This window comes from Littorina saxatilis, linkage group LG9 (genome assembly GCF_037325665.1).
Source record: "Littorina saxatilis isolate snail1 linkage group LG9, US_GU_Lsax_2.0, whole genome shotgun sequence".
Lineage (NCBI taxonomy): Eukaryota > Metazoa > Mollusca > Gastropoda > Littorinimorpha > Littorinidae > Littorina > Littorina saxatilis.
In genome coordinates, this window is record NC_090253.1 from 62,872,020 (window position 1) to 62,886,959 (window position 14,940).

The 14,940-nt window shown below is 43.8% G+C and overlaps 1 protein-coding gene across 4 annotated transcripts; it reads left to right on the top strand.

Annotated features, from left to right (window-relative positions):
- Positions 1-2,197: 2,197 nt before the first annotated feature.
- LOC138976735 (GTPase IMAP family member 4-like) lies at positions 2,198-14,663 on the top strand. 4 transcript variants are annotated; one of them, XM_070349619.1, is made up of 7 exons: positions 2,198-2,260; positions 7,978-8,069; positions 8,721-8,744; positions 9,187-9,380; positions 11,307-11,444; positions 12,575-12,953; positions 13,523-14,663. In XM_070349619.1, exons 2-7 carry the CDS (start codon positions 8,045-8,047, stop codon positions 13,819-13,821), a joined length of 1,059 nt encoding a protein of 352 aa, XP_070205720.1. In that variant the 5' UTR covers positions 2,198-2,260; positions 7,978-8,044; the 3' UTR covers positions 13,822-14,663. The 4 variants fall into 4 exon arrangements, with proteins under 4 accessions (XP_070205720.1, XP_070205718.1, XP_070205719.1 ...); XM_070349617.1 differs by lacking the exon at positions 2,198-2,260 and adding an exon at positions 7,223-7,371; XM_070349618.1 differs by lacking the exon at positions 2,198-2,260 and adding an exon at positions 7,225-7,303.
- Positions 14,664-14,940: the final 277 nt, after the last annotated feature.

The following is a 14,940-nucleotide window of genomic DNA, read 5'->3' on the forward strand; positions in this document are numbered from 1 at the left end:
AATAGTGGAATAATTCTTCTTAAAACCAGCTTGATATTCCCCGGTACTGTTATTACATTCAATCCATTCTTGCAACCTGTTATTAATCACAGTACTATAGACCTTGCTGCTAACATTACACAGCGAAATTCCACGATAATTATTTGGATCACTCACATCATCGCCTTTCTTAAACAAAGGTATAACAATGGACTCTGTCCAGCTTTCAGGAAATACACCTTTGGAAAACAAAAAATTAAACAAGTGTACCAAAAAGTCAATCCCTGGAGAATAAACATTTTTCAACAGTTCTCCTATTATTCCATCAGGCCCAGCAGACTTTTGAGGTTTTAACTTTCTCATTGCAATCAAAACTTCTTCTTTTGAAATAGGACGATTCAAAATACTTTCATCGTCTTCATATTCAATTTCTTCAGCCTCAGTTACATCTTTTTCCAATAATACTTTGAAATGCTGAAACCAGGTATCAACTGGTATGTTGTTCTTTATTTGTTTTCGTTTTGAGGATAATTTATGCATTATATTCCAAAATTCTTGTTGATCATTTACAGATTCGATAAGTTTTTGTAATGTCAAATCATTATACAATCTTTTCTTTCTTTCTAACATGTTTTTATATTCCCGTCTGGCTAAACAATAAACATTGCGAGCGTGAATGTCTTCAGGCTGATTACATCTGCTTAACAATCTCCATACATTTTTTCGGGTTACTCTGCACTCTTGATCGAACCAATCATCCGATTGCTTATTTGACTTCAAATAAATTCTTTTCTTCATGCAGTCAGCACATTCCTTAACACAAATGTTAAATAGTTCCAAAGCTCCAGTCATATCAGATTCAATCACATTTTGGGCAGACTCTAACCTTGCACACATATCATCTGCACACATCAGATTCACATACGTTTCCGCCTTCCCGCTATCCCAAACATACTTTTCAATAAAGCAGTCTGCATTCTCACGCGCATCGTGATAAACATTATCACATGGGAACGTAACATGAAATTCAACTGGCATATGATCTGACTCAATCCGGCCAGCCACCAACAGTTCGCTCGAAGACAAGAGAGAGAGAAAGAGAGAGAGAGGGAGAGAGAGAGAGAAAGAGAGAAAGAGAGAGAGAGAGAACGAGAAAGAGAGAGGGGGAGAGAAAGAGAGAGAGAGAGAGAGAGGGAGAGAGAGAAACAGGGTGAGAGAGAGAGAGAGCGAGAGAGAGACAGACAGACAGACAGAGAGACAGACAGACGGAGACAGAGAGACAATGACAGAGAGAGAGAGAGAGAGAGAGAGAGTTACAAAGAGCCGGAAAGATAGAGAGAGAGAAAGAGAGAGAGACAGAGACAGAGCGAGAGAGAGAGAGAGAGACAGACAGACAGACAGAGCGAGAGAGAGAGAGACAGAAAGAGAAAGAGAGAGAGAGAGATAGCGAGAGAAACTGAAACTGAAACTGAAACTGAAACTGAACTTTATTACCAAAGGATAGAGGTTTTAGGCAAAGCCTAATCTTACAACCTGTCCCTTATACAAACACTTAATACAGACGCACATAATATAGATAGTAAAATTGACAAGGTTATTGTTACTTACAGACGTACATAATGTAAATAGGAATAAGAAAAGGGTTATGGTTTTGTATACACATTCAAAAATGGGAAAAACAATATAGTTTGGAAATTGCAGCATAGTTGCAATAATGCATTGCATATAAACATCCAAAACAACTAATAACAAAAGGGAGAAAACAAATGTGGGGAGGAATTGTCCCAATCATTCGCATGTATATCATTATCAATACATACACATAAAGAACAAATCAAAATACAAACATAACTTGACTAAATGTAAAAAGCACTAAAATATCAGACATGAAAAGTGTTCTATTTACCCATTAAGCGGGAATGAAACTGGCGCCTATTCGCATAGAGAGAAAGAGAGAGAGAGAGAGACAGAGCGAGAGACAGAGACCTAGAACTCAGAAATCAGAACTCAGAACTTTATTACACAAGGATAAAGGTTTTAGGCTTAGCCTAATCTTCCAACCTGTCCTTCTAACATACTGTTATTTAGAGAATGAGTGCACCTGATAGTTCTACATACCTGCCTTTTTTGGCGTACGTCCAAAATGTGTAAGTGTTTTATGGTAAACTTTGGTCTCCATGAGGTGGCGTTGTGTTCAAAAGACATCTGCGCGAGTAGGTAACTACTTAAAATCGGAATAAGTGTCACGTCATGGACATATTGTAACCGATTTCTGTTGTAGGTGAGTATTATTTTCGCTTATCGTTAAATGAACACAAGAAAGTGTTTGATAGTAAACATGTTAACGTGAGCAGCGAGCTGTGTTCCATTTTTGTTGCATACCTTTTAGGTCCTTTAAATGATTATAACGTAGGGCAACTAGAATGCATTCTCTTTACTTTTTCAGTAATACTCCACTAAGATAATAATACAGCCATGCAACAAAAACCATAGTATATATTGTTGTCCTCTTTTCACATTTACGAGAGAGAAAGACAAAGAGGCAGAGAGAGAGAGAGAGAGAAACAGAGAGAGAGAGAAACAGAGAGAGAGAAACAGAGAGAGAGAAACAGAGAGAGAGAGAGAAACAGAGAGAGAGAGATATATATAGAGGGAGAGAAAGAGAGAGAGAGAGAGAGAGAGAGAGAGATAGAGGGAGAGAGAGAGAGAGAGTGAGAGAGAAACAGAGCGAGAGAGAAACAGAGCGAGAGAGAAACAGAGCAGAAACAGAGCGAGAGAGAAACAGAGCGAGAGAGAAACAGAGAGAGAGAAACAGAGAGAGAGAGAAACAGAGCGAGAGAGAAAGAAAGAGAGAGAGAGATAGAGGGAGAGAAAGAGAGAGAGAGATAGAGGGAGAGAAAGAGAAAGAGAGAGAGAGAGAGAGAGAGGGAAACAGAGAGAGAGAGAGGGGGAGAGAGAGAAAGAGAGAGAGGGAGAGAACGAGAGAGAGAGAGGCAACGAGAGAAAGAGAGAGAAATAGAGAGAGACAGAGACAGAAAGAGAGAGAAATAGAGAGAGAGAGAAGAAGATATCTATAACTATATACGGCTTGTGTGTGTCCGTGTGGTCCGTGTGTCCGTGTGTTCGCGATGCACGGCCAAAATTCTCGATGGATCTGCTTCAAATTTGGTGGGCATATTCAGGTAGACCCCGGACACAATCCGGTTCATGAAAATTGTGAACACGTGCTCTAAGCGCGCAGCGCTGAACCGATTTTGGTTTTTATGGTTTTTCTGTACATCCATTCCCAGTAACTCTTCCTTATCTTCTCCAGTGTTTTGCGCGTTTATCTCCCTTCCTTCGTGTGGCGTCAATCGCGTACGGTGCGCCACGCTGCATACTCTGTCTCGCGATTCACCCGGCTCTACTTCTTCCCGGCGAAGTCGGGACTCAGAACTCAGAACACAGAACTTTATTACACAAGGATAAAGGTTTTAGGCTTAGCCTAATCTTCCAACCTGTCCTGCTAACATACTGTCATTCAGAGAGTGAGAGTACAGTTGTTCCTGATTTGACACACTGTCCCGAAATATCACATACCAACAGTGAACACCGGGTACTTTTTGTGTACAGTGGGGATATTTTGATCAATTAACTTCGTAACTGCTACTACATACAAATGCCTCAACAAGCGTGCTCCTTCCTATCTCTCTGATTCCCTCTCACTCTATCAACCGTCGAACAGGTTGACCTAGTCACAGACTGCGAACTTGAGTGGGTCAAACTCAAGTTACACAACACCAAAGACCTCTTCATAGGTACTTTCTACATGCCACACCGAAATGCAAACGACGTAAAGGAATTACAGAAATCCCTGAATCTCTTGTCGGACAACGGCAGGCGTTCACCACATGTGATAATCTCGGGTGACTTCAATTGTCCAGATATAGACTGGGACAATAACACCGTCCCCCCCGGTGCTAGCGATAGGGCGGTCCAACAGTCCCTCGCAGATGTCACCTGTGCTGAGCTCCTGACCCAAACCCAGACAAAACCCACACGGGGCCCCAGCGTCTTGGACCTTGTATTCACATCAAACCCCTCCCTCCTAAAGACCACTAACCTAAATACATTGTAGTCTCTGACTTTGATGTAAAGCCCCACATCGCCCCCCCTACCAAGCGTAAGTTCTACAAGTTCAAGGACGCCAAATGGGACCAACTGAAGGGTGACCTTGAGTCCGCAGCGACTACCATTGTCAACAAGTACAACAATGGCACCAACGCCGAAGATCTTTGGAACCTTTTCAAATCGTCTCTCTTGGCCTCTGTCGACAGCTACATCCCTTCCACCATCGCTAAGAACCGTTCCTCACTCCCCTGGCTTAGTTCATCCCTTAAGCGGATGCTCCGCAGGAAACAACGACTCTTCAAGCGAGCCAAGCATAGCAAGATCTGGACGGAGTATAGAAACTTCCAAAAAATCTGTAAACGCGCTATGCGTCGCGCTGAGTGGAGCTACATAAACGATAAGATCCAAGCAGGCCTGTCCAGCAACAACACAAAACCATTTTGGAACTTCATTAAGCCCCGCCGACAGGACAACACCGGCGTTTCCCCCTTAAAACACAAGGGCAAACTTATAAACGATAGCGTAGGGAAAGCTAAACTTCTCCTCGACCAGTTCAAATCAGTATTCACAAAGAGTGCTAACTTCATCCCCCATCCCCCACCCCCCGCCGTCAGTCCCATAGAGCAGATTGAAGTGACCACAGCTGGAGTAGCTAAACTGCTACGTGACCTCAACCCCGCCAAAGCCCCAGGCCCCGACAGCATACCCAACCTGGTCCTAAAGACCTGCGCCGACCAGATTGCTCCTGCTCTCCGTGCAATCTTCCAGAGATCCCTGGATAGCGGTTCTCTCCCTTCCGACTGGCTCCAGGCCAACATCTCCTGTGTATTCAAAAAGGGTGATCGCCACCTCCCCGCGAACTACCGTCCCATCTCCCTCACTTCCATCCCTTGCAAACTCCTAGAACATATTATATGCCGCCACATCTTCACACATCTCGACTCGCATAACATCCTCACGCATCTAAACCATGGTTTCCGTTCTGGATTCTCGTGCGAAACCCAACTTCTCACCACAACCCACGACCTCTTGACCTCCTTCGACCAAAGAAAACAAGTAGATGTCGCTGTGCTTGATTTTTCTAAAGCGTTCGACACTGTTCCCCACCCCCACCTCCTCCACAAACTCTCCTGTTATGGCATAAACGGCCCCCTACTCAACTGGCTCACGTCGTTCCTCACTAAGCGCTCCATGAAAGTTGTACTCGAGGGTACCTCATCCGAATCAACTACAGTAGACTCTGGCGTCCCGCAGGGGACGGTGCTCGGCCCACTACTCTTCCTTGTCCATATTAACGACCTGCCCGCCTCCGTATCGTCCCACGTCCGCTTGTTCGCCGACGACTGCCTGCTCTATAGGGAAATAAACTCCTTCACGGACCACCAATCCCTGCAACAAGACTTCAGACACCTCGAAGAATGGGCGGTTACCTGGGGCATGCGCTTCAACGCCTCTAAATGCTATATCCTCAGTATAAACAAATCCTCTGACTTCTATTACCAACTGGACAACAGCATCCTCCAAAACGTTAGATCCACACCCTACCTTGGCATTCTCCTCTCAGACGACATGAAATGGAGCCCCCACATTTCTTCTATCACTAAAAAAGCTAACTGCACCCTTGGCTTCCTTCGCCGCAACCTCCAACGCTGCCCGCCTCGTTGCCGTCAGCAGGCCTACCTCTCCCTTGTGCGTCCCCTCCTGGAGTACGGGGCGGTTGTCTGGGACCCCTACCTGAAGAAAGACATTGACTGCATCGAACGCGTACAACGCAAAGCATCAAGGTTTATCACAGGCGACTTCAGGTCGTCGACCCCCGGCAGCGTCACCAGACTCCTAGAGAAAACTGGACTCCAACCTCTGCAACAGCGACGTCAACAACTCCGTCTGACGTTCTTCTATAGGGTGGTTGAGGGGCTGGTACCGGCACTACCATCACACCAGTTCTTAACTGAGCAGAAGCAAGGCCGTAAAATCAGGCCAGTGAGACACTCTGACCATCACACATCCAACATCGTCTCACAGTTTTCAAGAAACAATTCTAGACCCTATTCAGTGCCCCAAGGCCGCACTGATCAGTTTAGGAACTCCTTTTTTGTGAAGACGGCACAAGACTGGAATCTACTTGAGGACAATACTGTAACCTCCAAAAGCATTGGCATCTTTAAAGCCAAGCTAGCAGCCGTACACCACCATTAGGCTGCCGCACTCTCCCCCGCTGCATTTACGCCAGTCTTCTGGTACCCAGCAGCGTAATCCATCAAGATCAAGATCAAGAACCTTCCCGACCACTCCGCTCCTCAAACGACAACCTCAAACTCAACATACATGCAAAGCTCAAACAAAACTCAAAACTGCAGGCCAACGCTCCTTTTCCTTTCAAGCCCCCACCCACTGGAACTCACTACCTCTCCCCCTCCGTCAACAACAGTCTTTAGAAGCATTTAAATCTGGCCTCAAGACTTTTCTTTTCCCTAAATAATCCTCAGACCACAGTGCCCCGCTACACCCCCACCCCCTCACCCATCTCACCCGCAAGCCTAAATCAGATCAGTTGTAAATAGCCATGTACATAATTATTGTTTGAATTTTTTTTTTCATGCTTACTTTTGAGTGCCGTGTCTCTGTTTGTGTTGTTGCCTTGTCATCTTCATGTAATTTATGCGTAAGTGTATATGAGTATGCTTGAGTTGTTAATGCGAAAGATTGTGTATGAGTGCGTCTTGAGTCGCCTTGTGGTGAGATAATTATGTGCGCGTTATAAATTCTCGTATTATTATTATTAGTAGTAGTAATGGCTTTTAAAGCAACTAATCCGTCAAAGAACTCCAACTCGTATCAGCAAACAGTCAGGGTGTTGATTTTTGATATATGACTAAGTGGAGGGATGGTCGTATCCCATGTAAAAGCCTGGTGAGATGTGAGACGATAAGCTGAACTGCTTACTGGGGAAAGAGTGTGTCTCTACAGTGCAAACACCGACATTGAACTGTGTCAGCTGACTCTGGCAGACCAAGCTATCAGATTCTTCTGTAACAAGGAAGTACAACTCTACACACACACACACACACACATTAAAGTAACTGATCATACTGATCGCACCTGATAGTTCTACATACCTGTCTTTTTTGGCGTACGTCCAAAATGTGTAAGTGTTTTGTGGTAAACTTTGGTCGCCATGAGCTGGCGTTGTGTTCAAAAGACATCTGCGCGAGTAAGTAACTACTTAAAATCGGAATAAGTGCCACGTCATAGACATATTGTAACCGATTTCTGTTGTAGGTGAGTATTATTTTCGCTTATCGTTAAATGAACTCAAGAAAGTGTTTGATAGTAAACATGTTAACGTGAGCAGCTCCCTGTATACAAGACTGGCAGGTTTCTGTCAAAAATACACAGTGGTCGTAAGTGTCTTTACAATTATGAACATCCTGTATCTCACTGTTGTCGAAGATTGAATAAGATTTGTTTATCGTTACATTTTGACTATCTTTCTATCTATCTACCAATGTGTCTATATTTCCATGCATATACCTGTCAGTCTGTCTGTGTCTCTGTTTGTCTGTCTGTGTCTTTGTTTGTCTGTCGGTCTGTCTGTCTGTCTGTCTGTACGTCAGTCCGCCCATCCGCTCGTCAGTGCTTACGTCTGTCTGTCGGTCTGTTTTTCTGTCTGTCTGTCTGTCTGTTTTTCTGTCTATTTCTCAGTCCCTCTTTCTCTCTCTGTTCGTCTCTCTGTCTGACTGTCTGTCTGTATATATCTGTCTGTCGGTCTGTCTGCATTGTATGTACGTTTGTCTATCTGTCTATTTGTAAGTATCTAATTGTATGTATTTTTGTGTGAGTATAGGCCTATGTTTGTTAGAAACGTTTTTTCTTTGTACTGTGCAGGGAATCGACAACTTGTTTGTTACAGTCTATTTACCACTGGTGATACACACACAGTGAGAGTGGAATCATGTCGGGAACACTCTTTAAAACAGGTACATGGCTGAAATTGTAATCTATGAGTAGGAGGGGATATGTGTGTGTGTGTGTGTGTGTGTGTGTGTGTGTGTGTGTGTGTGTGAGGGGGGGGGCTGTGAACAAAACCCTGGATGCAACAGTGTTAGTTCTTCCAGGGTGAACTCATCCGCTCTTCGTTTTAAAAGCTAATTTATTTTTCTTCGACAATTAAATGGCAGTCATTAATGTGCCATAGAAAAAATCGCGCGAATTCCTTCACTCATTGCAGAAGCATTTCCATCTGATTTACACATCGTCACATGAAATACGTTAACTGCCTTTCAATCAGACTGCGATCAACAGGTTTAGTTACACATTGATATACTCTAAAACATGTTAACTTCCTGAGAAGAAAAGTCTCTTGTGCTTTCTTATAACCCGCATGCCCATGATCATTAAAGTTTAACTTGTTATCAATTAAAACACAAACAATGTTTTAAGGTTTCTACAAGTTCCTCTTTCTGGACCCTTTTTCTCTTACTTTCTGAGAACAACGGAAATACCCCTATTTTCTCCCAAAATCATTTCTTTTGTTTTACTTACATTTCACTGCAACACACTGGACTTAAACCATTCATTCAAAACATGAACTCGATCAAGGTATTTTAAAGTTATGATCCTTTTTTCAGCGCCCTCCTCCGACAAGAAGACATGTGAGTAACCAATTATGTGTGTGTGTGTGTGTGTGTGTGTGTGTGTGTGTGTGTGTGTGTGTGTGTGTACGTGTGTGTGTTGTGTGTGTGTGTGTGTGCAGTACGTGCGTGCGTGCGTGTGTGTGTGTGTGTGTGTGTGTATGTGTGTGTGTGTGTGTACATGTGCGTATACATGTGCGTGTGAGCGTGTTTGAGAACCAATATAATTACCCTGACACAACAACGATGTTACTCTGAAATAAATGTTGCACACTTTCACTTTTATTGGGGCAAACTTTCCAACGTGACATTATAGGCCACTATAGCGACGGATGCGTCAAAACCAAGTTTGCCTTAATCAGATTAAAACTTTTCTTTCTTTCACAACCCAAGCAGAGGTATTTCCGAACATCGTTTGTTAGCTATTCACGGAAAACGTATATTTACGCCATGTCTGTCGCAGGGCGATTTGAACAGTTTAACAGCCGGGAGTTCGACATGCGTCTTATGCCGATTGGACGAACAGGGTCGGGAAAGAGCAGTGTTGGTAACACCATTTTGGGCTCCTCGGCGTTTGCTGTTTCCACGGGAGCCTTTGGCTCCACCACGAAAGAGTGCGGAGTGGACATGGTAGTCAGAAAAGGGAAGAGAATCAGGGTAAGTCTGAACAGTTTTCTTCTGTAGAGGCCTGCCTTAATTGAGCCATTTATGCATGGGATCTTCTTCTTTCTTCTTCTCGATCGCTCAGACAGGGACTCCGGAACTTCTGATGAAGTTTGCAGTACAGCAAAGACTCCGCAGGGTGCCGAAGATCTTCTCCTTAACTTGTGTGTCCGCAGGCCATGTTTCTGCTCGTAGTTTCTGGTAGATTGGACAGTGTTGAAGGAGGTGTTCCACTGTCATGTCTGCGATGCCACACAGGCATACAGGCGTGTCCCCAATGGGGAAATTTGAGAACATGTGCTGCCTGAGTCTGCAGTGGCCGGTTCTCAGGCGCACAATGATGACCTGGTCCTTTCTGGAGAGTTTATAATAGCTGTCTCTAGGGTACTAGTGAGGGTGTTGTTGCAGCCACCTTTTCCGTTGCTTCTCTTTTACAATGGTTTTTGCTTCACCAAAATAATGTAACTTTCTGGTTCTCTTTCGCCAGCCTTTCAGCTTCCTAATTTTCTTGAATGTTGCAGTGTGCTGGTATCCATTGTATAACTGTCTTCTCCGTGGATTGCTGCAATGTAGTGAGGGCAGTTGCAAGTTCACTAATGCATGGGATGATCTCTTCCTTTCTCTCCCTCCCTTACTCACTCTCTGTCTGTCTCTGTCTGTCTGTCTGTCTGTCTGTCTGTCTCTCTTTCTCTCTCTCTCTCTTATTCTTTCTTTATCTCTCTGCATATCTCTCTCTCTCTCTCTCTCTCTCTCTCTCTCTCTCTCTCTCTCTCTCTCTCTGAAAAATGTGCACAGAAACAATTCTTTCCGAAGGGTGGTTCATGACAACTCAGGTGACAGACAATCACTGCTTTGTGAAACCGACGATTTCGTGTTGGTCACCGATTGCAGTACTGACGGAAGTCCATGCATGTACTGGTTGATCAAGCAAGCAGCTCGCCACATGCCACGAGAAGAGCAGGAGTACATTGACAAGCGGCTTCGACATGGTTCACCCGTTGACAGGAGAAAATTCGACGATCAACTTCGATCTGCTCTTCATGAAGTGTCTGCACTCCGGGATGTGACTAAATTTTACCTCGGTTGACAGCAAAGCTTTTTGATATCGGATATCGTACCGATGTTGTGGGTGTAATTCGGGACTTTTGTTCTCATGTTGACATTTGGGAGAACAGTGTGATTTGCATTACACAGAACAAACGGACAATACGAACACTGACGCGGAAACTACCATGTCGGGATAGGAATGGACATTTTCAACCATCCCTATGATCGGTGCATTGTTAAACGATTCATGTTTTCGAAACTATGTGTACACCGATTTCCCTTCCCCTCCTTCCCCATTGCAAGGGGCCGATTGCCTAGCAATTAAACTTTCGCATTCGCATTCGCATTCTCTCTCTCTTTCTCTCTATCTCTTTTTTTTCTATTTTAATTTCAAATGTATAGCTTTACGGGAATGTGCGCTTGAATATAATAATTCTTGGGCTTTAAACAGGCACTATTATTTAAATGGATTTTCTTAGCATTTGTCGAGGTAGAGGGGTGGTCTAATCCCAAGTTTTTCGTCTTCTTCTTTGTCCATGGGCTGTAACTCCCACGTTCACTAATGTTTTTGCACGAGTGGATTTGTACGTGTATGACTGTTTTTTACCCCGCAATTGGTCTTGTGCTTGCGTGTACACACGAAGTGGGATAAGGCACTAGCAGGTCTGCACATAAGTTGACCTGGGAGATCGGAAAAATCTCCACCCTGAACCCACCAGGCGACCGCGGCCGGGATTTGAACTCACGACCTTCCGATTAGAAGGCCGATATTTGATCCCAAATAAAACCTTGGCCAGATTTGAGCTAGCGAACAGAATCGTTTTACAGGAGACGGTCTGTGTCTCTAAAAACAAATAAATTTCCACCCAACAGGTATTGGATACGTGTGGCATGTTCGACACAACACGCCCCCACGAGGAAGTGTACGCCGAGATCAAAAAGTCTCACCTGATGATAACACCTGGCCCCCACGCCTTCCTCCTTGTCGTCCCTGTGGAACCTTTCACCAAGGTAAGGGTAGAACTTTTCACCTGATGATAACACCAGGTCATCGCACCTTTTTCGTGTCGACCACGTGGAACCTTTCGCCATGGAAAGGTTGGAACTTTTCACCAAGGTAAGGGAGGAACATTTTACCAAGGTAAGGTAGAAACCTTATTTATTTATATCGGAGATTTATATAGCACTTGACGTTCTCTAAGCGCTTTACATATTAATTTCTGCCGTGTGAGATGGAATGTTTTACACAATATATCACGCATTCACATCGGCCAGTAAATCTCAAGCCATTACGGCGAATATTTACTTTTCACCAAGAAACCTTTCACCAAGGTAAGGTAGGAACCTTTCACCAAGGTAAGGTGGGAACTTTTCACCAAGGACAGATTGGAACTTTTCACCAAGGTAAGGGAGGAACCGTTCACCAAGGTAAGGTAGAAACCTTTCACCAAGGTAAGGGAGGAACTTATCACCAAGGTAATGGAGGAAAATTTGACCAAGGAACCTTTCACCAATGTAAGGGAGGAACTTTTTACCAAGGTAATAAAATAATAATAATAATAGACATTTATATAGCGCTTCTCCACAGCTCGAAGCGCTTTACAAGTTCAATTTACAAGTTCAATCAAAAACACAACACGATATATACAACTAATACAATTTGTCTCAGATGAAAAGGAAAAAATACTCATCAAAGAGCACATATACATGCTTGCATAAATTAAAAAAAATCTAATTTTTTTGCAGCGCAGCACAGTGCACAGTCAAACAACACACACAAAAAACACGCAAACAAACACATACAACAGACAAATGCTCACAACAAGCACACACACAAGCACACACACACAAACACACACCCGCACACACACACACACACATACACACACACACACACACACACACACACAAGGTAAGAAAGGAACCTTTCACCAAGGCTAGGGAGGAACCTTTGAGGCGGACAGACTGGCTTAATGTTTGAAATCGCTTCACGTGACTTGTTTTTTCAAAAACTATTAACATGTTTATGAATGGATTTTTTGAAAGCAACGATTGTTTCACATGTTTAAGTAAATTACGCTCCCAGAGGAGAAAATGCGTGATTTGCAATCTACAACTTGCCCATACTTTTGTCCCTGCAGGAGCACCAGGAAACGGTCAGCCTCCTGGAAGGCATCTTCCCAGGCTTCTACTCCCACACCATCCTCGTCTTCTCAAAAGCCGACGCCTTGGGGGACGACGCTCGCAAGCGAGACATCCAGCTCCGCGAGAATCTGCAGAGCATGAAGGAGCTCAAGACGCTGGTGGACAAGGTCTCCGGCAGATACGTCCTCCTCGACAACAAGGAGAAAGACGCGGGACTCCTTGACGACCAGGTGCACCATCTGCTCGACATGGTCCACGACCTGTACGAAGCCAACCAGCAGCATCACTACCACTCAGACGCGTTCAGGCAGGCCGAAGAAGCGGCTACTAAGGGCCAGACAGTCATCATCAAAGAAGCCGAGATTTCTAATTCAGGTAAGAATCCTTGGAGAGATATGGTAGTGAGGTAGTGTAGAGAGAAAAGTAGAGGGAGGGGAGGGGAGAAAGAAAGGGGTAGAGAGAGAGCGAGAGAGAGAGAGAGAGAGATAAGAGAGGGCGCGCGCGTGTGTGTGTGTGTGTGTGTGTGTGTGTGTGTGTGTGTGTGTGTGTGTGTGTGTTTGAGAGAGATAGAAAGTGAGAGAGATAACAGGGAGCAAAACATTCCTCGGTCAGGTTCCGTCCCATGAGCGTGACCGTTTTAAAAACCACGAGAGTTCAAACGAATATATTAAAATGTAAGGCTCTTTCGGGTATAAATGGGAACGTTTTTTCTCTTCATTTGTAAAAATGTACGTCTACAGGGCTCAAACTGCAAAAGCTGGAAACAGTTCATTTTAGAAGGAGATAGTAATAATTGTTGTAAACAACTTTTCTTCTTGATCACTTTATAAAAGTTGCCTACAACTACCACCCGAAAACACTATACATGTATCGTTATCATACAAGCACATACGAAAATCCGAGAAAAAAGCGGCAATGTTTTGCTTTGTTTTTCTTCAACCCAGGAGCACAAAATACCAAGTCTGCACTTCAACACCTACTTTCGCTCCGAGTGGGGAGCGACTTCTTCCGCAGATCGATCCGAGACGCTTCCATCGAAAACGCAAGCAGGTTGGCGTTTGTGAAAGACGTGGAGGCAGGGAGAACGAAAAATCTGCTGAAAACTCTCTCCTTCACCGCCCTCACCTCTGTTCTGCCCAAAAAACAGAGCAGCACTGGCTCCGTCTACCTGCCCAGCAGGACCGGCGAATGCGTCAGGGATTCGGCTGATCTGAAGAGCTCCGTTGACCTTAACAATCCCTAAGTCCTTGACCTCGAAGACCTTGACCTTGAGTGATCTGTTGACCTTGATAATTCCTAAATTCTTGACCTCGAAGACCTTGACCTTGAGTGATCTGTTGACCTTGATCATTCCTAAATTCTTGACCTCGAAGACATTGACCTTGAGTGATCTGTTGACCTTGAGAGTTTCTGTGTTTTTAACTTCGACCTTGAGTTATTCTGTTGACTTTGACTTTGAAAACTCTATGCCTTTGACTTTAATAACCTTGACCTATACAGGCCCTGTTGACATTCAAGACTCTATATTTGTTACCCAAACGACCTTGACTGACCCCGCTAGTCTTGAAACCTCCAGTAAAATTTATTTGGAGAATTGGCAAGTATCCTCAACTTTACGCAACAATTCAGGAAATGTACGAATCTGCGATTTCTAAGACTTAATTGTAAAATCTTAGGGAAACAGCTTGCATGACGTCATTGTCTTCATTGTGATTATTTTTTGTCGTTGCTGTTGCTTACTGCAAATTCTGGTGCATTTTATTATTGGCAAGTATTGTATCCGTCCATTCTTCACGTTGTTCTTTCGAAGTTTTGTGGTGCATTTTTTTTTGGTTTGTTCGAGGGTGTATTTGTTTGTGTTTTTTGTGTGATTTTTATTTTATTTCGGTTTTTTTCCTTCTCAGTTACTATAATGCTTACATTGTAATGCATTTCTAAGCGTAAACGTATTACGTGCTTATTACTGTATATGTTCAGACAGCTGAGAGTTTTCACGGTTGAATCATAACAAGTTCATGTAATTGAATTCTGAAGTGGAACTGCAATTCTTTGGCAAAATAAAATAAACAGATTCTTTAACACTTCTGTAAGCCATTTGATTAGATCCGTCTTATATACGTCATTCTCAGTAATCGAAGCTTCTAAGGCGATAGTGAGGAAGGGAAAATGTCAAAGAGAGACATAGAGAATACTACATGGCTTGCTGTGTCGTACCAGATTTACACGAGGTTTTTTTTTTAAATATTGAACTGCGAGCGAAAGCGAGCTGTTCACTATTTGAAAAAGCAACGAGTGGAAATCTGGTACGACACAGCAAGCCATGTGGTACAGTCAAACACGCCTAAGCCGAACTCGCCCGGGG

Bases quoted from the DNA above. Each gene is read 5' to 3' on its own strand.
- LOC138976735 (XM_070349619.1), top strand. From the start codon at position 8,045: ATGTCGGGAACACTCTTTAAAACAG. The intron at 11,445-12,574 runs GTAAGGGTAGAA...TTGTCCCTGCAG, and splicing joins CTGTGGAACCTTTCACCAAG to GAGCACCAGGAAACGGTCAG. The intron at 12,954-13,522 runs GTAAGAATCCTT...TCTTCAACCCAG, and splicing joins AGCCGAGATTTCTAATTCAG to GAGCACAAAATACCAAGTCT.